The sequence below is a fragment of the Macrosteles quadrilineatus genome, unplaced genomic scaffold (assembly GCF_028750875.1).
Source record: "Macrosteles quadrilineatus isolate MER2022 unplaced genomic scaffold, UCM_ALF_1.0 Scaffold_8__2_contigs__length_117827958, whole genome shotgun sequence".
In the NCBI taxonomy this organism is placed as follows: domain Eukaryota; kingdom Metazoa; phylum Arthropoda; class Insecta; order Hemiptera; family Cicadellidae; genus Macrosteles; species Macrosteles quadrilineatus.
Genome location: NW_026542601.1, coordinates 25,226,865 through 25,252,517, shown reverse-complemented (window position 1 = coordinate 25,252,517; position 25,653 = coordinate 25,226,865). Strand labels below are relative to the sequence as shown.

The window sequence follows — 25,653 nt, the reverse complement described above, 5'->3', positions numbered from 1 at the left end:
CCCAGTTTAAAAAAATAAAGCATTTTGTGTGTAAGATGAAAACTACATTTTACGGTAGCACACTTTAACAATGACTTAGTAAATAGGTTTATTTTATTCCATAGTTTTAGTTATTGATTCTTAGACGATAAGTATATTATATAAGGTTATTTAAACGTATTAAGTTCTTAGTTATTCCATATTGTTATAAACAATAGCCTACGGTAGTATGCTAATCTCAATGCAAACATACTGGCAGTCTAATGTATCTATGTACTAGACTATCAATGAAGCCTTTTATGAACGACCGTCGTTTTTTTAAAGACGGACGAGGCATTGAAATGCTAGAAGGGAGAGAGAAAATATATAGCGAGAGAGAGAAGGAGAGAGGGTCCATTAAATAATTAATCTGGCCGTATCCATCTCTGAGGCTGAATTTGTGTCTAATGGTGAACATCACTCCTCTCTACACGCTATAGCATTTTGGGTTTCAAATATACATTTAAAAATGTGTGCAAACATCAAGTGAGATATTTCGATATTTAAAGGCAATACACGTTATGTACTATTAAATTAGCAAACCTTATAAAATCTATTTTTATCTTCTTTACTTTTGTTTAACGACTCAATTTAGAAAACTGTTGAAAGGCGGTCATTAAATCTAAAGAGTTCATAAGTTTTTTTTTATTTTTTTATTTAGACGATTGTTTACTACAATAATTTATTTTTGTAGCCTACGCTTTTTACTAGCCAATTTCCCACATAGGAAAAAGCTATTGCCATAGGGCTCATAGTGAAACCTGGGGCTGGGAAAATCTTTTTGTTTTGATGTGTCCAGATTCCAAATATACATTTCGAAAACTCTTGAAAGTGTCCTTATAAAATTTGGTATCCAATGGTATCTTTGAAACTTCATTTTATCTGAAAATGTAACCAAAAACAAATAGTCATCAATGATGGGAAAATAATTATGAAAATCACAGGTTATCATCAATTCCATTTACTCCTTCAAAAGTAAATCACTTTAAGATCAGGTTTAGACAGAAATGTTTACAATATATGACATAGCATTGCACATTTATAAAAGAAAGCACATTTAGTATATAAATCACATAAACTCAATTTAAAACTAATATGCTAGTTGAAAGGTACTAATGCCTCTGACAAGCTCGGCCCTCACACATTAGACTTGCTTTCATATACAAAATTAGCTAACCTAGTCTGGTAAGCTCTTCTTGATACAAAAGTAGACTTTGTATTTCACTCATCGCTGCAACCCCCTCGAATAGGTTTAAGCTGATTTTAGTTTTGTTATTTGATTTAGAAAGTGTAAAATATCAGGATAAAAATCTCGTGTGATTATGGTTTATATTTTTCTTCTAAAATCTGAATTAACCGTATTCGAGATATTCATCTGATTAGAAAAGTAATGTGTGATTTTAGTGTACATTATGTTGTTTCAAATTACTCAACTCTTACGCAGAATTTTAATAACTTTTTGAAAACATATTATTTTTTATCTTTAGCTAGATATAGTCCAAATCATTCAAATTTTAAGTAGTTGTAACGAGTTATAATCGGAATGTTAGTATTATTTAATGCTTTACACAAGCTAAAATCACACATGAGGAAGAATTCGAAGCACTTACCGGAGAATTAGGTCAATATACAACTCTTATGGCTAACAGTTTTATAAAATACACACAGAAAAACATTTACAGGTGTCTCAAAAATATAGAATTCCCTCTCATTCAGAAGAGAGTAGGTGTATTCACTTTAGGTTAAGTAAATAAAAAATTATATAAAAATGTCTTTAATATATAGGGAATATTTTTTAATTCCCCATAAATACTTATCATTAAACACTCTATTGTAATCATAACAGGGAATGTTTTGAAATCATGAAGGATTCCAAGTTATTATAAAATATCGAATAACAAATGAATAAAGTTCGAAATTTACTACTTTAAGATTTCATGGTTTAGTGGAATTGGATTTTAGGAGCTGATAGTTCATGAATTACTTTTTTTAATATTTTACAATTCTTTAACTTTTTAAAAGTGGGGTAAGAAATTAATAATAGATACAACAAAATATATACAAAACCATATATATGATTAAATAAAGGAAACACATTTATATCGTCTAGTAAAATAAAGTCAATATTCACATTTATATCCTTGTATAATAGACTAACAACTAAATATCGACTATCACAAAATAACTATCAACAATTACAATAAATGCACTGTACATTTAGTTTGTTAATATCAATGCTTAGAAATTATAATACATAATAGTAAGTTGTAATACATGACAAACCAGCTAAAAACATATACAGTACAAAGGAATTAGTTTTAACACACTGAATTGTTATAAAGTTGTAATTAATGTAATACTTAAAGTGCACCATGACTCTCTAAACCTAACTGGTAATCCACATAGTTCTTGAGGAACTTACAAAGCATTCTATACACATTTACAGCTTCAAACAAATACATAATTTACACAAAATAATCTTATGAAAAGATAAGTCATTTCAGACGTCACTTTGAGGTTTTCTTACAAACAACATGTAAACACATATTTAGTCTTTATAGCAGTCTTCGAGGGGCACTAGGCCATAGCCAGGCCTTCACTTTCAGTATATAAGTCCATACTGCTCTCTTGCATAAGCTTATCTTCTTCCCACAATCTTCTTCACCCTTGTCTAGTTATCCACGCTTAAGTGAAGCCTGGCTTAGTAGATCTGTAAACAAATATGAGTCAGTGATGAGACAACAAATCTGTGTAAAATAAAAATTACTACAAAATTCCCCAATGATGTAGTTTTCCGACGCTAGTTTTTGGTCTATTATATTCCCGTACACTTGTTTAGTAATAAAATGCAATATTATATTATATTTCAATTATCTCATTTGGTACTGAAGCATGAAATAATACCAATACCCCTCCTTGATATGCAAAATGAATATGTAATCTAGGTTAAGATTATATTCCTTCACAGTGACGTAAAATCATGAATTGCATAAAGTGTAAATATAAAATAAATGCTTAAAATACGGGGTAGTAACTATTCCTATGCTTAAATTGAGGAAATATACTATAAAATATACTATACTCTTAACAAATTTTAATTAAAACAGTTAGTGTCCTACATACTAGTTAGTTTTACCATAATAAATTCAGATTAAAGAGTAAAACTACTTACTTGTTGGTTCTACGTTGATGCGATGGCGACCAGAACACTAAGTAGGAGAGGGTAGGAGGCCAGTGTAGCTGCACCCCCGTAGGCAGTCACCCCCATATCTCTCACTTCAGGGTCTGTGGAAAAAATACACATAAAACTCGTTTCGTTGGTAAAACCCCATAAAACATAATAATAAATCATATTTTTTAGTAAACAAAAGCAAATTTCACATAGTTATTTTGTTGGGCAAAGGGTTGGACATGAATCCTCAAGTATAAAAGCTAAGCACATATACAAACCATTATTTTCTTAATAAAACTATAATCATCACCAATTTTGTTTACTTACAATTTAACCTACAACAAGGAAATATCAAAATAACATAGAAATGTGATTATACTCTATTGTTTTTATGCCTCAATTCAATATGTTGAATTAGCTTTTCGTTTAGTGTAATACAATTAATGAAAGCTACTTGGATTTATTGCTAAGAGACTAGGAAAATGTACCATGACTGTCAAGTAGTAGATTTACATCAATAGCTGTATTGTTGATAAGTCATACGTTGAAACACATTTATGTTACACGAACAGCTGATTCCTGGACGTTTTAAGTTTTTACACCAAATAAATATTCATAAAGTATTTTAATTGTATATCGTAAATGAAAGGTAGTAAATATGGAACATGGTAAAACCAATATAAATTGAAGTATTTTCAATGCGGTATTGGTAAAATGTTTTACTGGAAACATTTTTTCTTGCCCTGACATTATTTAGGAAATTTCTCAAATCAATGTGTAAGTTATTTTCAAACAATTGATATTTGTTCCTAAATTCCTATACACATCGTTAATGCTTGTTTCTATGTTGTGAGTCTTGGCTTACAGAAGATTCAGCATATCAATTATTATGTTACTGTAGGCTGTACTTCAAGTTTCTTAGTATGGTTATTTCAATATAAATAAAAGCCAAGGTAGTGTAGCTCATAGTACTTTAACTAGGATCATGCATTCTATATAAAAGGGTTCGTGTGACAGGCAAAAGAGAGCTAAAAGCTATAGGGAATGTGTTTGTTTCTGTTTAAATACATGTTACATGTTGTTTTGTGGCACATATCTAGTGATAACTTAAGCAAGTGTGTGGCCAGTCTTATCGTTTATAAATTCTACTCTCTACCTATCTGCCAAGATACATCTGATTAGATATTGAGTTTCTTGAGTAAAATAATACATTTTACAGACTTTTTGGTAGAGTAAGATGTATTTTGTTGGAAAGGAAGAGGCTAAAACGCTACTAATCACTGTTAAAATAAAGTAAAACGCAAGCACAGAGTTGAAGAGAGAAACTGAGGACTAACCTGAGTAAACAGCTGTTTCAGGGGAGGGTTCGAGCGATCCTGTGGGCATCACGGGCAAGACGGGCATGTGCAAGGGCAAAACATAAAGTTACAAGGTGAAATGGCAAGCGAATCAGCAAACCTGTGTGCGTCAATACACTTTAAAAAGTTAATTTAACTTTGTAAACAAAATTTAGGTTGTTGCAATGATCTTTATATGTTGTTGTTATCAGCAGTAAACGGTTTTGAGCATAAGAAAGTTAAATCGTTGATGCTTGCTAGATTAAATAGTTTTTGTTTGTGCTTAAATTTAAAGGAAATCAGACTATTCCCTTTTTCTCACTAAAACACATAGAGACATAAAACTAACTTGATTCAATGTACTGGTACGCAAGGTTTTGCAATGATATAGAAAGAGCATGGAGACAACTTGAGATCAAAATTTAAAACCCTATTTTCTTTGAAAGCGTAAAAGAGGCACACAGGTTTAAGGTGGACATGCTGGGTGAATTGAATGTTATCGTGACAATATAGACAAGACAGGTAGTGTGAGTGTTACAATTGAATATGGGATGAGGACCATTCACATATTGTAATAGAACTTTTCTCTCTGATATATAAATATTCTGTTTGTGAACTATTGTTTTATTCACCTTTACAATACCCAAAACCTTATTCAGTATTTTGTTATAGGAACTAAAATATAAAGCTACATAGTATTACCCTGTATATGGACTTATTATGCTTTATTTTGATCTTATTATTCTCATACAGTGTGACAATTAAGTCTTAGGATGATTTAATAACTTTAACACGAAAAGAGATATCACAACCAAATTCAATGTCATTACTGGTAAGCTACTTTTTTGTGTACATGGTGATCGGATGTCACTATGTGGGACAGGGAGTAAGTTAAGTTGAACATCTTAAATCTAAGCATATGTTGCTATGTATATCAAATTAAAGATCTTGTTTGGATAAAAAAAAATACCGCAAACCAGACCTCAAATAGACAACGGAGTCAAAAATGGCAGCCGTTAGAAGACTTCTTGAATCTGCCATTTTGAATCTTTAACAGCTGCCATTTTTACTCAGTTGTTCTTTTGAGCCTAAATTGTTGGTATTTTACTCTACTAGTAAAGATATTTAATTTGATCTGCATATCGACCTATGCTTACGTTTATGACTTTCTTCCGTCTTCTAGCGGGCACCCACCGGAGCGGGTTGAGTTAATAGCATTGCAAATTCAATGAATCTTTGAAAAGCTGTAACTATTTTCTCGATTGTCAATGGTTTGAACATGTCAACCTATGTTTACATTTAATGTTTTCAACTTACTCCCTATGGGCCGTTCCCCTTAGGTGACATCCGATCACCATGTACATGAACATGTAGATTACTATTACCAGTAATGATATGCCAAATTTGGTTGAGATATATCTTTTCTTTTTAAAGCTATTAAGTCGTCCTAAGACTTAATTGTCATCCCGTATGTTTCTATGATAATGAGTTTATAAATGCACATAATCTTGTACAGTACAATCAATTATTTATAAATATGAAATAACTGTGTTATTTCCTTACAATTTGTTTCGATGTTTAGACACTAGGCTTGTCAGATTATAGGTTTGAAAACTAGGCCTACGTGCTTAAACTAACTTGAGCAGTTTTGGAAAGTTTCAACATGGCTTTATCCGTATTATAATTTTAACTGGTTTCAAATTTAAAATTTGATCCTAATGCTGTAAACCTGAAATCGACAGACTGAATTTTCTGTTGATCAATTCATTTCTCCCTTTCTTCTATGTTTTACAATCAATAAATTATGTTGGGTTGAGAAAAAATCCTACCACCTGTAAATATATAAGTCCAAAAAAACTTCTTTAGGTCTATGTCTTGAGCACTGACTCTTATAATCCTTAAATCTAGAGAATGAGTAGCATACATGATCACTATGGTAAATATACTGAAGGAAAAAACTTTTGTTAAGATTCAGATCCCTAATATGAGGCATATTCCTAACTTTAAACGATTCTGTTATTATATCTCTATTCACTATATCGTTAGTTTCTGATCACTATAGCAAAATGTCTTAATGGTGTACCCTCTATTGCAAGAAAATAATCTTGTAACTGTAATAGGTGATAGTTATGATAAACAAATTTAAGGGTTTGGGAAGATTATAAGTTCTATCAAACGTACATAATATAAATAAGGAATAAAATTAAGTATAGTATTATGTATAGTACTATAAATAGTTGACTTTGAGTTCATTGTTGCATCTCAAAATATTACATTTTTTGTTAAACCAGTTCCTTGAAGGTGTTTAAGTTGAAACAGAGTAGTATTGCATTCAATGCAAATACGTATATGTAACAAATATACGTTGTTCATGAAGTTAATGTAGTTTTCACATCAATTTCTTTCGTGAAAACCTTTATTCCTCGAACTTTAGGTATAAATAATAAAAAGATAGATTTTGTGATGCATTGTCAAATATGTTTTCACAAATTTATACTATTCAAGGGTTGTGTACTGACCTGCCCCTCTGGTGGTGAAGTGGAACGTCTCACTCTCTTGGTTCCATCCGAACCTGTTCTTGGCCTGTACCTTGGCCTCGTACTGCGCGGCGGCGTCCAGCCCTTTGATGACGTAGTTCATCTGCTGTGTGAACTGTTCACTGGGTATGGCTGGGAGGATTACATTGTTCCAATCCCCAGGGTACCTGCCGTTGATCAGCTGACCGTGTGTGTCATTCTCCTGGAAAACATTTGTAAGTCTTACACTATTGCTCTTCAAGACAGATGTGTTTCTAGACTGTTAATGTGTTTACTATTGTCACTGTTATGTTAAAATCAACTGATTCTTTATTGAACTACCTAACATAACCTGTAACTACATTTAATCACACACCCAAGTATAAATGTATCAGGTACATTCTTAATAATTTATTTTTGTGTGTTGAACGTCGTTCGTTCTCAGTATTTTTTTTTCAAAATAAAAATATGGGGAGACAGGGAGTACTACTAAGTAACTGTTAACTATTAAAAAGACGACTAATAATTAATTGGATTTGCCTACTACTTTCTTTTACTATTTAAAGGTTAATTGGTGAATAATGACAGAATACTTAATTTTATTCCTTATTTATATTATGTACGTTTGATAGAACTTATAATCTTCCCAAACCCTTAAATTTGTTTATCATAACTATCACCTATTACAGTTACAAGATTATTTTCTTGCAATAGAGGGTACACCATTAAGACATTTTGCTAGTTTATACCAGAACAAAATATGTAACACCAGTAGAATAAACTTCTTTGTGTTATAGAATAATAACGAGTTTTCTCAAAGAGGAAAACATTTATATAACCAAGGCAACCGTTCTTGCGTAAGGCCTCTTTGAGCCAGCCTTGCCTTTGTAATAACGTCTATCTGATACGCTGGTTTACTTTAATAAAAGGTTACATGAAGACTTGTTTGAGTAACACAAAATAATTGCAGTTTTAGCTTACGCTTTGTTAAAGGATGTTTAAGGAACTAACTAGAGATTTTTGAAAGACAGTTACATCAAGTAAATTATTGGTTGACTCGCCCATGAAGGTATATATAATATGTATGTTTTCTATGTTTTTGGTATGCTACAGTAGAAAATCGTATTTACTTTAAATTTAATAACCATAGAAAAAAATTAATATTTGCAACAATTTCAATATTGTATTAATTGCGCAATTAGGATCAATGATTATCATAAATGATTTCTGTGTCTAAATGGAATCAGTTCAAAAACATTTAGGATATTATGAATATGCATACGAAGACATTTACAGATGAATTACGAGCTATAAGTTTACTAATATTCGAGCTAAGTTGTTAAGTGATCACCCTCCCGACAGTCAACCGATCATTTGACACTCATTCTGAATTCGAATTTCATTTAAAATACACCTAGAGCCTAGAGCAGATTTAGAGGGTTAATATTAATAATCACCAACATTTTGTTCATCAATTATCACAACCCCTCACCTGTGTTGTCCCTCTAGATATTTACAGAATTGTTCAGCTTTTCATAAATTGTTTTGCAACTAGAAAAACAAACTAGCTCACCCTCCTCGTTGGCCTCTTGTACACATTGTTCTGGTGGCCTGTGCTGAGCTGGCCTGGTACCGGGGGCTGAGAGCTTGGAACCTTCCGGAAGTACAGTTTAAACTCCTCTATAGGTGTGTAGCTGTTGACTGCCCAGGTGATGTTGTAGCTGTCTCTGAACCTACCCATGGGGTGACTTCTGAACGTTGCTGGGTTGGGCTTTCCTGTGAAACAAAACAATAGTGTAATCAAATATATCAACATTTTAAATCCCACCCCAATAGTATCATGATGATATTCCAATTCGCCTCCACCTAACTTGACAAGACCAGCGTATCTTTATCTCCAGAATTGACATCACTCCCACAGCTGTCAAATGTGATTAATGGAAAGACTACTAGTGTGCACTTTTAATTAATAATTTCAGTTACGTCAGAGTCTGCTGAAGGGAGAGGCAACGTTTTACTATGGTTGTAGCATAACTGTATCTACGGTTAATACAGTCAGAATAATCCTTAGATTTGATTGTGGCTGATTTACATTTCTCTTTATTGTGTCGAGATAAATAAAGTTCAAATTGTAAAAAGATAAATATTTGGGGTTTAAGTGGAGATAGATGTTTGTTGTGATGGCGATTTATTTATTTATTTTATAAACGATGTATAAAGGGTTGCAGTTATTTCGTTCGGAGCAAATATCACGTGATTACGTGATACAAAATAAGTACAATTATGTCCAATAACAAACCTTTTTAAGTTTGACAAAAAGATATAGTCTTCAACTTGGATTTATTAATAATCAATAAGCAAAGCAAAAACACCCAACGGATTTCTTCGTCTGTTATATATTGAAGCAATAGATTAGACAAGTATAAATTTTTATAGTAAAATTTTGTATTTCCATTGCAATGCAAATTTTAATAAAATTGTAATAAAACATGTGCTGGATGATTGTCGTAATTTTGTTAATTAAACGTTTCTGTTTAAGGAGTATCAATAGATATGTTTACAATGATAGCCAAATTTAATGCATGAAAGAGCAAAACGTTTCATCATAAGATAAACTCGACAATTATAAGAGCAACTTTGCTCTTATGACTTTGACTTTTTTTTATTTTGTGGTTTATCTTGTTTTCAAGTTTTTCGGTAATATGTGTCAAACAAGGTGATTGACATTGTTTTTTGAGTTAATCACAAAACACAGAAAAGTCTTATATACAAATATTGGTACCTTTCTATTAATAAATACAATTATCAAAATTCTGAGATCAACGACTTCACCAAAAGGACAAAATGATGATAGGTGAAATTAAGAGTGTGTAGACCCTGTAGAAAATACAATTTAAGATACAGCTTTAACCAAATAATATATTTTGTGAATATTAATAGCTTTTTTTATAAACTAACCTGACAGCTCCAGAGACTGTTTTGCTTTGCCTATCTGGTTGTCAGCTTGACAAGTGTAGTTGCCAAAGTCGGAGCTCTGGACCTTCCTGATGATAAGGGTGTGTCTGGTACCACGTACCTCCATGATACGTCGCTCGGTGGAGTCCAGCCTTAGAGTGTCTCGGTACCAGAGCACCTGGTGTACATCCAGTCAAAGATTATAACGTATTTTGAAACCTCCTGGAGAAACTACAATACCTACTACTAGAATAATAAAATCTCATTCACTAGATTAAACCGCTGGGACAAAGAACCGAAGATATATATTTAAAAGGTTTTATTAGTTGCTATTTTATAAGAGTGTTGACTCATTTTGATATACATTCTTTGTCTAGACGATAAAAAGTATATACAATCCAATCACCAGTCACAACGAATAATATTCTTGAGTCTTAAAACTTTTAGTCTATACCCTTCTGTCTACGAGGAAGTATCTTACAAAAAGTAATCATGATTGTATGTTACATTTTAAGTTAGGTAGCCTCCTTATTGCCTGAGATATACCGTAAAGAGAGTAAAAAACATAAGCGGTCCAAATGGTTGGTTTGCCAATATAATCGTGGCAATAGTAATTTATGGGTGCTTATGTGATTCGTAAGGTGATGTGTTTTTTTTTTATTCTTTTGTAGGGAACAATTTTAGTCCTAAGGAGATTTTCATGAATGTGAACCGAAACTAGTTGCCACCCCGAAAAAAAAACATTTTTACCTATGTTTACCCAACCTTGTGGTTTATCATTTGCGTCGTTATTGATTTTCGCCACACTACACTGTTTTAATACACTTTCTGAAATTAGTCCGGAAAACAGCAGTTTGCCGTCTGCTTAATCAAATGCGGGTTCATTACGTGCTACTGTACTGTAATTAGTTTTAATCAAAACACCAGCTGATTGGCAATCCGTCCACGTATCAATAAACGAAAACATAGTCTCTCTAAGAATTCATGAATTGTGATTGTCTTTTAGTCTGTGGGAATATAAAACGGATCTATACAGTTTTTTATTGTTAGGTTAGTTAAGAGTATTATGGCAAAAGATATAGTACGTCACTCTTCGAAAATGTGTTTACAGTACTCGTGTGGTAATCCCGCACCATCCCCGCCCGGTAAACACCTATTTTCCTGACTAAAATACTATTGTTTGAGTGCGTGTCCCTACCGAAAGATCCATATAGTTACTTAAAATCACAGTTTAAAGTGTAACGCCTACGTTTAAGATATACATAAATTCAAATACAGCTCCTAATGGTCTAACAATACTGAAATCTACACTTAATGTAGCCTTTTCAACACATTTCATACATAAGATAACCTAACAATGACCCACCTCAGCAGGGGGTTCAGCGTGCACTAGACAAACCAGCTGAGCCTCGTAGCCTTCCCCTGAGTGGACCCACCCCCTCTCCACCTCTATCTCTGGTGGATCTGCAATACAAGCAAACAATAGGATCAGGCAATAGATCACTAATATCTTCTATACATACTATAGCAACTGATAATTAAATCTATAAAATATAACAGGTTAGCTGTTCTTCTGTATTGTTTCTTCAAGTCTTCGTTTTGCATTTAAATTGCCTACTAATGATTATTGAAATAAGCCATTCATTTTTGGAATCGAAAATGTTCTACCAAATAAGCATCTTTAGGAAAGTATTGAATGTGCGTGAATGCAGAATATTCACCAATATTGACGAAGAAAAAAACAGTTAATAGCTTTGAATTTATGTTACAATAAATTGAAATTAGTTCATAGTAATAATTTTTATACTGTAAATTAAATAATCTTTGTAAATTAATTAGGATAACATCTCAAATTCCTTAGAGTTAAATCTTTATTTTCACAAAAATAAGGGTAATTAATAATTTTTAATTACCCGAAATTAATTTACACTGAATTACAATTTTGTACAGCGGAAAGTAAAGTTCTTTAATAATGAAACATTTTGAAACCAGTGCTAATCAAATATTAATACAGGTGAGGTACTCTATAATTGGTTTGGATAGGCAGTAACAGTCCTGATTAGACTAATAATACTAGACTAAGTTGTCTCTTGTCATTAGGTTATTATCTGTAATGACGTGTTTTAATAACAGATCAATGATAGATAGAAGTCTTGTAAAAAAGTTTATATTGACTTTACATACACACCAAGAATACAAATTGCAAAATTACTAATAATATGATGTATTGAAAATAAACAAGATTCATGTTCCTACTAGCGATAACTCTGTTTTTGGAAACATATTCACAAACAATCAACCCAGTTTACACACAACCAAAGTCCTATATTTTTATCTGATAGCCACAATGACCACTCGGTAAAGAGGGAGAAACAACAATATTACACAATTTGACTAAGAAATGATCTTTATAATCAAGCTTGTGACTGATATTGATTATAAGGAGTTTCAAGGAAATAATCCATATTTTTTGTAAACTGCCTGAACACATTTGATATTATGAAGCGTATGTCTTACCATTTGATTTTTTTCAATGCTGAAGAACAAATATGACCTGTACTATCTGTAGCCAATATTTAATTATAAAAGACCATAGTTTAATGGGTAAACCACAGAGGGTACTACAGCCTAAAGCTACGATCTCTTCGTTAATTAGGCCATTCTAATAATTGATAGTTGATTGATAATTGATTATTAATGTTGTAGCTCGTTTGTATGGATTGCTATAACCAATCGTCCTTTAGTTTTAGTTGAACAAGTTTTAAAGTTGAATACTTCTACGAAGCCAGTAATTCACATAACGCATTATTTCTGTAACCGCAGATAAGTAATAAACAGAGTTATTCAATCGTACACCTAAGTGGTGTCTAGAACTAGTGCTGGTGTCTAGGGAAACTTCCAACACCTTCTGTCATCATGTACTACAACTCTCACAGTGGAAGAAGACCCTGGGCCCTGTACTATAGGAATTTCCGCACAGTGCTCGGCGTTCAGGCTCTTCATTGCTCATCACATATATTGTATATTTTTGGCACAACGTACAAGAGCTGAAAGTGCGCGGTTGTTCTATGAGAGAGATTTCTTTGTACCTTACTACTTTTACTTAAATAACTTCTTGATCAGCAACTTACATGATATTAAATTACCTAAAAATACAAAATATGGTCAAGTAGCACTTCTAGTTATATATTTCAGATCATACTGTAGACTCACAAGACGGTAAATACACATAAACGATGGTAAGTATTTCATAAGCCTATTGGGTCTGATGATGATTGGAGTGTCCAATCAAAATCGATCACCACTTACCATCTCTTATATGTATTTACAGTCTTGTGAATTAACAGTTTAAGAGTAAATATATTCTTACGAGTGTTATTTGACGTATTTTTTGTACTTTCAGGTACTCTTAGTTGTAACTCAATTAAACTATGTTAAATTGTTTTCTATATTACATTCAGATGTCTTGCAGAATAAGATGTCTAGTTATAGCCTTAGTATGTTTTCACATTACATCTGTTGGTTATGGTACACAACTATACACAAGTCTGTTAAAGACAACTTACACAGTACGTGAAGGTTGATCTGTTTCATGACTGGGTCGCCCACACCGTTGGCCGCTGTACAGATATAGATGCCGGCCTGATGACGGTTGGCGTTCTCAATGGTAATGGAGAATCCTTCCACCGACTTCTCACCAGAGGGTAGAAGGTTGTTCTAGAAATAAGAATTTGTTATATAAATAAAACGATTTTTGGTGTAAATAGTTTTTCAAGTTTGAAACGTCGATGTTGTCTATGTTAAAACACCTTTTTACTATGAATGTCATCTTTTCTAAAAGTAAAGAGCAAACAATTGAATGGATATTTAAATCCAGCACAACGGTGATGAACTTGGGCTGCCATCATGAAATGAGATTTTTTATTTTATTAACAACTATGGTAAAATATTGATTGTGTTCAAATCAATTTAACGATTTTTAATACGAATGTGATTATTTATATTGTTTTTAAAGAAGAAAAGGTATTCAATATATTACAAATAAACCAATAAAATCAAATAACCTAAGCATTTTACACAAAAGAGTTTTGTCAAAATTTACAATTGGTTTTTGTTCAATCATAAAAAAGGTAACATTTTTTTATTTGTTAGTTATTTATTAGTTGTTTATATTTAAGGGTTTATTGTCTGTAGATTATAATGACAACAAATGGATGAAAAGAAGTAATAAGTAGCCTTTGTCTATTTAAATTGTAAATTCCTTCTTTGAAGTTTTGAGTAACCATTTGCTTATTGGTACTTAAAACAAAATCATTTAATCTTTATATCAGTTTTACCTCTAGAAAAATTTAAATTAAAATGTTTATTAACAATTTTAGATGATAATATATTATATTGGGATTTACTTATATACGTACTACAATCCTTGTAGTTGCAAGGAATACAGTTGTGACAACGAAAACAAAATAGAACTATAAAACAAGCCATAAAGGCGCCTACGACGGCATGTTCTCTAGCTTTATTCTGAGCCGCAATGCAAAATGCAACGAGAGTTCTGCAGGCGCAACTAAGAAAGCTAACTTGTTAAACACTGCTACATAAACTTAGTTTGTTTTGCTGTTTAGACATATAAACATGTAATTTTTTATACATGGGCTTTAGACGAATGTTGCATATGAACTGGAATATTGTTTTTTGTTATTTTATTGGAGGAATCAAATTATATTTTATATTGTATAAGTTAGTTACCTTGGATCACAGTTATGTTATAATTTCAATGGCATTGAACCAGTAATGGAAAAATCTTTGGTTTTTTGGTTCTTCTATGTTCCGTTAATGATGACAGCTACGGGTAACAGAGATGTCTGCTGTATTCGGCCAAGCCATATCTATATATCCATTCTAATCCAAAGTATTAATTCAATTTCTATTTTAAGACTCGTAAATATAATCTCTTCTGTTCTTCTAAAATGTTACTATACCAAGCAAACACCTTTTAAGGTAAGAATATTGTTATTAATAATGTTAGGCAAAAGTCACAATGCCATAACCTTTATTGCTGTTTTATTAACTTGAAACATTGTTTCTAAATTCATTTTATGCTTGTTTAGTACATTTGTTTTGTATATTATAATCCAAATTTGTAATATATTAAAATTTGAAATAAATATAACTATCAAATAAATGTTTTTATAACTTAAGACTATATTAGGCTATACTAAGCTAGGTGTTTTTTCTTTCCTTAAAAATACAAATTCATGCTACCACTGATGATGCGTCTTTTTCCAACTCCCTGATGCGACAACGAATAAAATATTGCAAAAAGGAAAAACACTAGCATTTGACAGAAAAGAAGATGACAGGGTAATAATAAGGTTTTAACTAATCAAACCATGTTGTTTAAGGTTGCATAAGGTATACAACTTGAAGACAAACACAATCATCGATAAAAGACACAACAACTCTAAGATAATTTTGGTTAAAATCAACAGAAACTATTTTTATTAATTACTGACCTTCCGAGTCCAAGAGATGGTTGGAACTGGGTTTCCAGATGCTTTACATTGCAGAGTGACCGTCGAGCCTTTCTTCACTTGCATCTCTCCTTCTGAGGAAACGTAGTCGATCCGAGGAGGAACTGCAAAAAGGATTATTTGTAAAGATTGTTACAATTATTTTCTAAGGTTGTAAAACAAGTACCTAGATCTTGTAGAACTAATTTTAACAATGTTTCATCAATAAAGAAATGCTCTATAAAAACCATGCTCTCCACTGTCTTTAGATTGCTGCAAAGATCACTCGGAATATAGGAAATTAGTACCAACCAATGACTAGCATTTGTGGTTATAAATAATGGAAAACTAAATAAATAATACCATTCTTAAATATTGTGGCAATATTTGTGTTCAATATCTAAACTAAAAGCATTCTTGTAAGACCTGTAAGACAATATCACTGACTACTGTAAATATTAGCAATACCCATTGGAACTTTAACGTTTGTTGATACATATACAACCCAGTAAAGCATAAAACTGTTCATCTTAGATTAGTACCTTATTTTGCTCTAACATGTTAGTTTCATGATTATCATAAATAGAGGTTACAAAAAAATATTTTACCTACAACCGTTTTTTAAAGTAGCCGTTTCAGTACAGTTCTTAGAATTGAAAGGTATCTCATAACAGCATTGTTTACTTTCATAACAGCATAGTTTTACTCATACAACACGGGTAACGGACCAATGAGGTTCAAGGATTGAGAGAGGAGAAGCAAAATTGTAATGTTTCGAAATTCAACTAATCAGCTGTTAAGGCCAATTTAATTGTTGATTAATTAGTTGTTGATACAATTGTTTAATTAGTGTTTGATACAATGTTTTGTTGCATCACCGTCAGTGGCAATGAGAGGTTATAAACAAAAACATAACCTCTCTTAGAAGTTATAAGTAGTGATTTTTAGTAAATTAAACACCGTCGTAGTTAAAGTAGTGTACGCAACTCGGGTAAATAGTGTTAACGACACTCGTAGAAGTTTTTAAGGCACTTGCCAAGGCTCGTTCCTTAAATTTTCTACTCGTGTCGTTAACACTGTCTTTACGCAATCGTTGCGTAAACTACTATTTTAATGTATCAATTATATGGTTGTGAATTAGCATGGCCCATCTCTAGTTATGCAATTGCAGCCCCAATTAGTATACATTTGGCAGGCCGGTTGATTATGCATGCAGCTGTGGTGCGAGGCGCGATAGGTGACACGTTATAACTGGTGTCTACGGTTAGTTAGAGTGGCATCATGACTGTCTGCTGATCAACAAACAGCATGGAGTCGAATAGTCATCGGGTATTTCATACTATTATTATCAGGAAACTATTTTTAAATTTTTAATCACGATATGAATTTATAATTTAACGTCATTTGTAAACAAACTAATTTGTATGCTTTATAGTAGTAATGTCTTTGTTAGAGAAATAATATATTTAACCTTAAAAAGAAATCATTTATGCTATTTTATGAGACTCAAACGAAAATAATATATAGTATTGAATATCTTAAACAATTATCAATGCTATTATGGTATCCTTGAACTGGTGGTCTCACTGGCAAAGTCTACATCCTATGGCTGTGAGCTAAGAAAAAATGTCGTTGATTATTGAGGCTCACGTTATTTTGTTAAATAATATACTTATCTTCTTTACATGAGCATTTATAAATTTTTGTTAAAAGAATCCCTACACATTTAAGGTGTTACTGGATTTAAACATAGAAAGTTTTCATATAATTCCATAAAATGTCAACAACCTCATTATAAAATCATTGGCACTTTCAAAGGGTATGTATGACACATAATAAACTACCATATTACTAACTCACTGGTGAGAAATATACTGCAGAAGATTAGGATAAATGACACTGACCAAAGACTGCTCTCAGAATCTAAAGATTTCCCCTAGCAAAGCTCGGTCCCCAGGCACAATAAAACAATTACCTAGTATCTCCAGTGTGTGTGTTATCTCCCTGGGCTGCAGAGTTGCTATCTGACACACATAGTTGCCTGCGTCGTTGGTCTGGACATCCCTTATCTCCAGGTTGTAGCCGTCCACCAGTCTGAAGCGGTTATCCGGAGTGACCTTGATGTTGCCCGCCGTCAAGATGGCGATCCCGCGCTTCCACGCCAGCACAAAGTTGCCTGTGAATCAAACTATCGTAAGAAAACTATCCATGTAGTACTGTAGCAAAAATTTTGACCAGGTACATAGAAATAAATGTTTTAATTTTATTCGCGATTGTCATTAAAAAGTAATCAAAGCCATTTTATCTATCAACCTAAAAATATTAGAAGACACTGTCTTTAGTAATCAATCTGAAAACTTTAAGAAGTATTGCACATTAATTTCCATTTCAATCTTGGGGCCCTTATACAATATGTATCCCCGGCCTTTATTACTACTAAAAGATCTACTGTAATTACCACTTCACAATACAAAGAGTCTGCCATAAAATGGTAAAACTAAGATAATTTTCTAGCGTCCTTTTTGAATGGGTATTACGAAATAACAAGCTGATTTCATTTGCCAAAGCAAACTGCCTGAATAATTCACTGAAAGGCCCTCCTCTCTAACCACGCTAATTAATTGTTTTGTCTTGTTAACAATGTTGACTTTTCAATTATGCCCTAAAGTCTTGGAAGCCTTGAATGTTTCAATGTTGGTTGCATCAGAAATCTTTAAGGGAAGAGCAGTTGCATAATGTCAGTGGTCCCTTCATTTGTTTTTTATCAAAGTAGCATTTACAATTGAAGCTCAGAAGAATATTTAAAACAGTTGTTCAAACTATAAACAATTTCTTTCATTTCGTTCTACAAGGTTAGTTAAAGAGTTGTTTTAGTGTTATTTTGAACAAGCTAATCAAGAAATATATTATGATGAACCAACTATATAAATTTTCAAAATATTTGCCAGATTTTGTCATATTAAGATATATTTAAAAGCAAGCTATTAGCAGTAGCAAACGTTTTCCCCCTCCTTAACATGCATTAGATAGAACGTGATACGTTCCGCCAGCACAAATAGTTATCTTCTAAGTTTGTGCAGAAAAAACCCGTAACTTGTGTTTTAAGGTTGTTCGATTGGTAGGGAAAGTATTATAATTTTTAACTAAAAATATACTAAAACCTTTAAATCCCCTCTCTTTCTAAGGTCAGACAAGGCTAGTTTGGGAAATCTTTGTAAACCAGAAGTGCCATACCTAAGTCCATTACGATTAACTCGTTGTAGGGCAATTTTCTAAATGATTTATGTGAAAATGAATTTTTCTGTAATTTAGCAAAAATTATTTTACTTATATAAATTATTTACCAGGGTTGTCCACGTCACAGGGTAGAACGACAGTGTCACTGGTTACAATGCGAAACACCCGGCCAGGGGTGGTGAAGGTAGGGTCTGTGGAGTCCACGGCACCATTGGCAGTGTTGTACTCCGGGGCCGCCCCCGCCGCTGGGGATCCTGTAACATAACAAATATGATTACTATCTATGTGTAAAATAGTAAATCGCTAAAAAAGTATTTCAGAATACAAAAGACACCATATTGATGGTGTGTCTGAGTAAATATTAGCATTGCTCTCAGTTTATGTATAATCCTCGAAGGGTTAGGGATAAGGTTACTTTAATTTAAAATCACTAAAATCACCTTTTCTTGTTAAATGTAACTACTATTGAAATTATTCTAGAATATGTTCAGTAAATTGGTAGCAGGACCCCCACGTCTTAATTTAGGTACTTGGTTCACCTAAATGATCAAAATGAAAAATACTCATCAACATTCTTAAAGGTATAATACAAAACATAAACTTTTAAAAGGGTTTTAGTAATGCTTGCTTTGAAAGGGGTACAATTCATGCAAAGAACTTTACAGATGCCTAACGATTCACAAAAATCATTGCCACCTTAAATCTCCCCTTTCGTTTCTTATGTAAATTGTAAATAATCTGATTCTTAAATTTACCTTAACTTAATTTCATATTGTTGATTCTTGGAAAACACTTCCATAGCTTGCAACAATTTATATACTATAAGGTAAAACTTGAAAGTTAAATTTATTAGTGTAAATTAGTCTTGTAGTGGTACTGATCACATTTTACTACACATGAAAATTTAACTTGGCCACTCTACAGTAAAAAGTGCCTCTCCAGGGAAAGATATTTATTTTTTTACTCATATGTACACACACTTTGCTGGTGCAAATATACGGGTGTTTTCCTGAGTTAAGATGTAGCTTTTGGTCAATTAGTTTGTCACACAACTCAGCGCCGGTGTCAGAGTAGCGGCTCATTACCTTCGCGGCTCAAGCCACCATTAGCAAACAATGTCGCTTTCAAACAGCCCTTAGCCAGCCTCGAGGTGTTTTTAGCTTCGTATTTTAACGGAGTTTTTGTGATTTTGCAAAAGGGGTAGGAAAATAGTGTATATAAGTTACATTAGAAGTTTATTTTCATAATGTGCATCAAGAAAAGAATAATACCACAGCAAGTATCCGTAATCGAGGCAAGTAATCGTAGTTTTGAATCTAATTATATTGTACCATTGACAAATACAATTAATTACGTACCCAAACTTTCCTCGCAGAAAATTATTTTTAATGTAAGACTTTTATGATACGGTACTGATTGATCAAATAATCACACTAAGCTGTTGTGAGTTTGAAATCATGGTAATTTAAATTTTTGGATAATTTGGCTGGGTAATGAGGGGTTATAGTGCTCGCCTACCGATGAAAAGATCGCTGGTTCGATATTAGAGATTTTAGATATTATTAGCCGGTTTTGCTAATTATTTTGGTTTCATTAAAAAAACACCCTATCGTGAAATAAAATTTTGTATTAAATAAAACAATATCAATCGTATAGAAATACAATTTTAAAATCAATTGTATTGTTATGAATGAGATTATGATTAGTTGTACTACACAGATCATCTTAAAACATTCTACACTCATCCTTAACTCATATTTTAGTTCAAATACGCACCTAGGGAGTGTCAATATCTCATCTAATTGGTCATTGATAATAATTGATAATTTCAATACATTAGTAAAATCTTATAAGTAAGAAATTGTTTCACTTTCAAAACAACATTCAATAACAGAATCCACAAGTAATCAAACTACGAACTGATAATAATTGTTATCTATACTAAAAATAAACTATTGGAATTGCCATAGTTTATGTACCATATTGTATACAACAAACCCAATACCCATTTTTCACGTGTCAACAAGTAAAGTAAGGCCGGGACAGTGAGCCAATATTACCAGGTGTTGTCCAATATTGGCAGTGACGGCGCCCTTATTGGCTGCCACAGTCTGTAAATCTGTCCAACACTCGATAGAACACTGCGGAATTGTTTACCAACAGCTGTTGAACTAACTTCACCAAACAAACCTTCTTTGAAGCAGAATTTGTATGGGTGGTAAGCTTTGATTAATGTTTGAAATGCAATTTTCTCAGTGGTTCTTGTTAATATACTAATTAATTCCAGTTTCTTGGGTGGGTTTGATTTTAATGTTCACATAAATAATTTAAAGTTAGCTAGGCGATGTTGTAGGTATATTTTAAAGATTTTCAAAAATCTATTCAATAAATACTTGTGAAAATAAATGGGTCAATTTCCTTATTTTCTAATGTCTTTGCCAGTGCCATTTTGCATAGGGACCACACACCTTTAAGGGAAAATTGTCTAAATTTGAGTTGGATGCTTGAACCTGTTCCCCTAGCAGCAAAGACCAACTCAGTAACTTTGCGGACGTTAACAACACATTATTTTATAGTGGAATTATAGATTTTTTTCAAAACCTAATCCTTGAATTGAAAAAGATTATGAATGCAGAATACATCTTTCATTTCCATAATCAGGTCAAAATACAACAATAAATAGTATAATCTATGAACCAATTTTAGAATAATATTTTACACCATAATATTATTTAAACCACTAACATTTGTAGCACTTACAAACTATGAATATTTCATATTTAGACCTAAATGGTCAGAAATAAAATAGCTGTTTTAGTAATAAATATACTATAAGTATATCGTCCTTCAGGTGTAAAAATTTTCAAAAACCAGTGGTCTGATAGTGTACAAAATAATTGACAAACGCCTCTCGTGTGAACCACGATTCTCCCTTTGAATATTACAGTGTTGTGCTCCGTGAATTGTTAAAGAGACATTACTGCACTTCAAGGGTCTTTATTTCATTGTTAATGAGATTTCGAAACAGTTTTGAACACTTTCTTTATGCTTCCTGTTTATCGAGTTAATTACGAAATTGTTTGCATAATTTATCTCAAGTGAACAATGTAAGATACAAAATTTCTGTTGTGATACTTACTTTAAATTTGAAGTACACTGGTTAGATTCAAACTTAATCACGAATTAAATTAAATTACATTTTGTTATTGGACTATATATTAAATGATGATCTACGGAAATGTGTGTCATCATGAAGTAAAACGATATACTGTTGATAGTGACCTAAAAAATATGTAAAAAATACATCTGCTCTTGAAACGTAATATAAAAAATAAATATTTGTGAAGGAATATAAAAATGTATTTATTTTATATGACAGAGAGTCTCAAATATGAACTCTGGTTAAAACTAAATAAAAGTTTAAAACTATTTTTGTCTCGTAAAATAGATAATATTTTACTAGTGTTCAGCAAGGACACATTAATTACAACTCAAATTTAAAGAAATACAAAATTCTAAACTCTCATAAAATTTAAACCTGTGAAAACAGCAATAAGGATTGGAGTTGAAATGAAATACACACTAATAAAAATTATTCCAACGAACTAAAAAGATTTAAAAAATATAACAATATTTAAACTAAAACACTTCCGTGGATAAAAAACCTGTTACAACAGATGATTTCATTTCTACCTCAGGCTTTTAAAAAGGCGTTGTGCGAAAAAGAGAATCGACGCACATTTGGGGATCTTGTCTCTTGGGAAGAGACTATAGAGCGATACAGAGCCTGGGGGGGGGGGAGTTGGGGGAAGGGGGTAGCCATTATTGTACAGCTTCTCCCTGGGACATCATCCGATGTGGATTTTCACTCTCTCCAAGGAAATATATCAGGGCGAGCAAATAGAGGCAATTGATATTTGGAGTTGTGGATAATAGTTGTAATGATTCTATATTAACAATATAATATTTTTCTATAGATACCCAATATAATGTAAGAGAAACTTTCATGAACTGTTTTATTTAATCTACAAGTATTAATAAAATTATATTTTTATTATAATTATTAATTAAGATTGGGACGTAGTTATCAAGTACGTGCGTATTTTTTACCTAAATATGAGTGTAGAATTAAATATCTTGCCTTGCTTTTAAAGTCTTAAACCAACTGTTGCATTAGCCAGGACCATTCATTAAAATCCCCATCATCAAGAGTTTCTAAAAATCAAAATGCTACTTTGATGATTACTAGACCTTTTGATTATCAGGTTAACACCTAAACCACTCTGTTACCCAGCGAAATAATACATAATAACATTCTAAGTTTGGCTTTGAGTGGATCTAGGCAAAGTGTAACGATTTCTTTAATTCGAATTTTTATACAGCAAATATATTTGACGATGTTCTAAATATTACTTCGAAAAGTTTACTCAATTTAAAAGAGGTTATTCCTAATTACAAAAGACAAACCTAAATCTTCAAACAGACCAAAATGTTAATCTATTTACCCACTAAATTACCACCCACTGTATAAACATTTACGTTAAATCACGATGGAAGTGACTAACTCAATCTCGCTTTACTCCCTTTTTACAGCCTAATCTCATAAATACGATATCTTAGAGGAAACCGAGTTGTTCAAAACAGTTTATATTATTCGTGAGCGGAATAACTCAGGATTTGGATTTCGAGGGAAATATAATTTACTTATCGCATTAGCATATCTTTGAATAAGGACATTGAGACGGTGCTGCGGCGTGGTGGCCGGGGCTTGAACTAAGCGGCTTTGTCCATTGTGCCAAGCCCGGCGAGATTATCATTCCAGTTGTCACATCAGATATTTCATTTCCCGCCCAAGAAGTGTTAATCTCTGAAAATATGGCCACTTGCATTTCCATACCAGGTGTTGGGTCGACGGTTGTTTTCGTTATGCATTATGTATGCGTTATGTTTTCATCCGGTTTTAGATTGAAGTGTTTTCATTAAATTTTATATCTGGTGATTTTTAGTTGGTTATGACTGAGTATATATTGTTACGTGTTTGATTATGTAATTTTAATATGTTTCATTTCCTCGGGTTGTAAAACTTCTTTATATTAAGTCTACAAATTTATTTAAAAAAAATAGAAAAAAAAACACAGAAATTAGGAACACGTATTTTCTAGCCCTAGGTTTCTAAAAAAAAAGCATTGAAGTAAATATGTTACTAAAATGCTAAAATTATGATATATTCTAGTTATGTAGGCCTAAAGCTAAAATTTTGTGGAAAACTCTAAGCTACCAGTTTTATGTGGGGATATAATCTTAAACTCAAACGTTAACAACAGAAAATTACGAGAAGCAAAGAAAACGAAGAGGTAATCAAATGCAGACGATTCCAAACATTTAAATAATAAAAAAAAACCAAAGCTAATAGATTTATTGAATCGAAAAAAATCCCAATCCACGAATACGCTACCAAACAAAAACCCCATATTTATTAAGCCCATAAATCGAAGGAGGAAATTGAATATTAATACAACAATACATTCCACGGCGACACATCCCATTCCAAGCACGCGCCGGATAACTCACAAGACCGTATTAACAGCGCAATCTACGGGGAATAATTTAAAGCCCATCTCGGGTATAATAACTGCATTACGGCAGGCGGGGGTCACTATTCATTATGTGGCGATATTAATGCAGACACCCAGTCCCACCGAACAATTTATGTGGCCCCACAAAGCCAGAACTTGATTTATGCGGACCTGCACGGTACCCGTACCTGTACTACGATCTATGTATTTATCGCTGTATGACTTGGTTCATTGTTGGAGCTCACGGATGGCTACGTGTTGGGAGTTAGGTGGAGTTATCGCTGTCTGGGCTTGGGATACAAGGAGTTCTCTAGGTATGGTGTGAGAACACGCACGCTTCATTGTGGCGTTACCTCGTAGATGATTTAAACTAGGATTATTGGTACTGTTGAACTAAATGTAGCTGATATTTATTAAGGTGTTGCTCATTTCTGTAAGAATAGAAAAGGTGATAAGTATATCTAGAATATTTACAACAATTTCCGACCACCTTCAAACTTTGGGAAGTTATTAAATATTTACCTAATAATCTTTCTGATTTATCCCTGATCTTAAAATCCCTTTGGATCCTGGCTTAGGTAATCTCCATGAAAATTAGTAGAAAAATGAGACGGATTTGTACATAGAAATCACAACAAAGTTCCAACATCCGATTTATTTGAACTTGTTTAGCTCTTTTTCCCGAACACTGGCACACAAGTGTATAGAATGTTTGTAAAATTACGTGGTATGTTTCTATGATAAAATTATCATTATTTAAAAAATATGTAAACTTAATCAATTGGTAGTACTAGCTAGTTTTTACTTCAAGTTCGAGCCATAGTTAAACTAAGCAGTCAATGTCTCCTCAATTTTTTATTTTTTTATTTTTTTTTACATTCATAAAGGTATATAAATAATTATCAGGAGTACCCTTTCTTTACATGACACGTTTTGAATTCTGTATAAAGACGATATAACGTGTAAATTTATAAACATATGCTACAATTTTTAAAAGTGTGAAAATGTAATCAACTTATACTTTGTTAGCGTGAACAAATACTTAAACTTTTATGATTATAACTTTTTTTAGCAATCATCTTTTCAATGTAAAAAACACTCTAAATACTAATAAAGCATTATTCGAGCAACAGGTTTGTATTTCAGAGAGAAATTAAACTGCCAATTACAATGATGGAAAATTTGTAATGGAAGTAAAGTTAAGCTAAATAATATTTTTTTGTTTAACTACATTGTAGCTTTAATTACTGTACTTTATTTTTTACAGTGTCTTAAGCATAGGAAGAAAAATCATCCTGGTTATAATGGAGAATGGTAATCGATAACAAT

General features: G+C 32.3%; 1 protein-coding gene across 3 annotated transcripts in view; it reads right to left on the bottom strand.

Annotated features, from left to right (window-relative positions):
* Positions 1 to 972: 972 nt before the first annotated feature.
* The window catches only part of LOC128999785 (opioid-binding protein/cell adhesion molecule homolog), a 474,641-nt gene continuing 449,960 nt past the window's right edge, over positions 973 to 25,653 (bottom strand). For 2 of the 3 annotated variants that reach the window (XM_054426461.1, XM_054426458.1), the window contains exons 2-12: positions 18,856 to 19,002; positions 17,487 to 17,687; positions 15,515 to 15,636; positions 13,565 to 13,715; positions 11,365 to 11,462; positions 10,002 to 10,176; positions 8,617 to 8,819; positions 7,047 to 7,266; positions 4,528 to 4,566; positions 3,191 to 3,303; positions 973 to 2,728 (exon numbers count right to left, since the gene is read on the bottom strand). In XM_054426461.1, coding sequence (XP_054282436.1) covers positions 3,200 to 3,303; positions 4,528 to 4,566; positions 7,047 to 7,266; positions 8,617 to 8,819; positions 10,002 to 10,176; positions 11,365 to 11,462; positions 13,565 to 13,715; positions 15,515 to 15,636; positions 17,487 to 17,687; positions 18,856 to 19,002 — 1,460 coding nt within the window. In that variant the 3' untranslated portion in view covers positions 973 to 2,728; positions 3,191 to 3,199. The remainder of the gene's footprint in view (positions 2,729 to 3,190; positions 3,304 to 4,527; positions 4,567 to 7,046; positions 7,267 to 8,616; positions 8,820 to 10,001; positions 10,177 to 11,364; positions 11,463 to 13,564; positions 13,716 to 15,514; positions 15,637 to 17,486; positions 17,688 to 18,855; positions 19,003 to 25,653) is intronic. The other variant, XM_054426460.1, reaches the window with a different exon arrangement.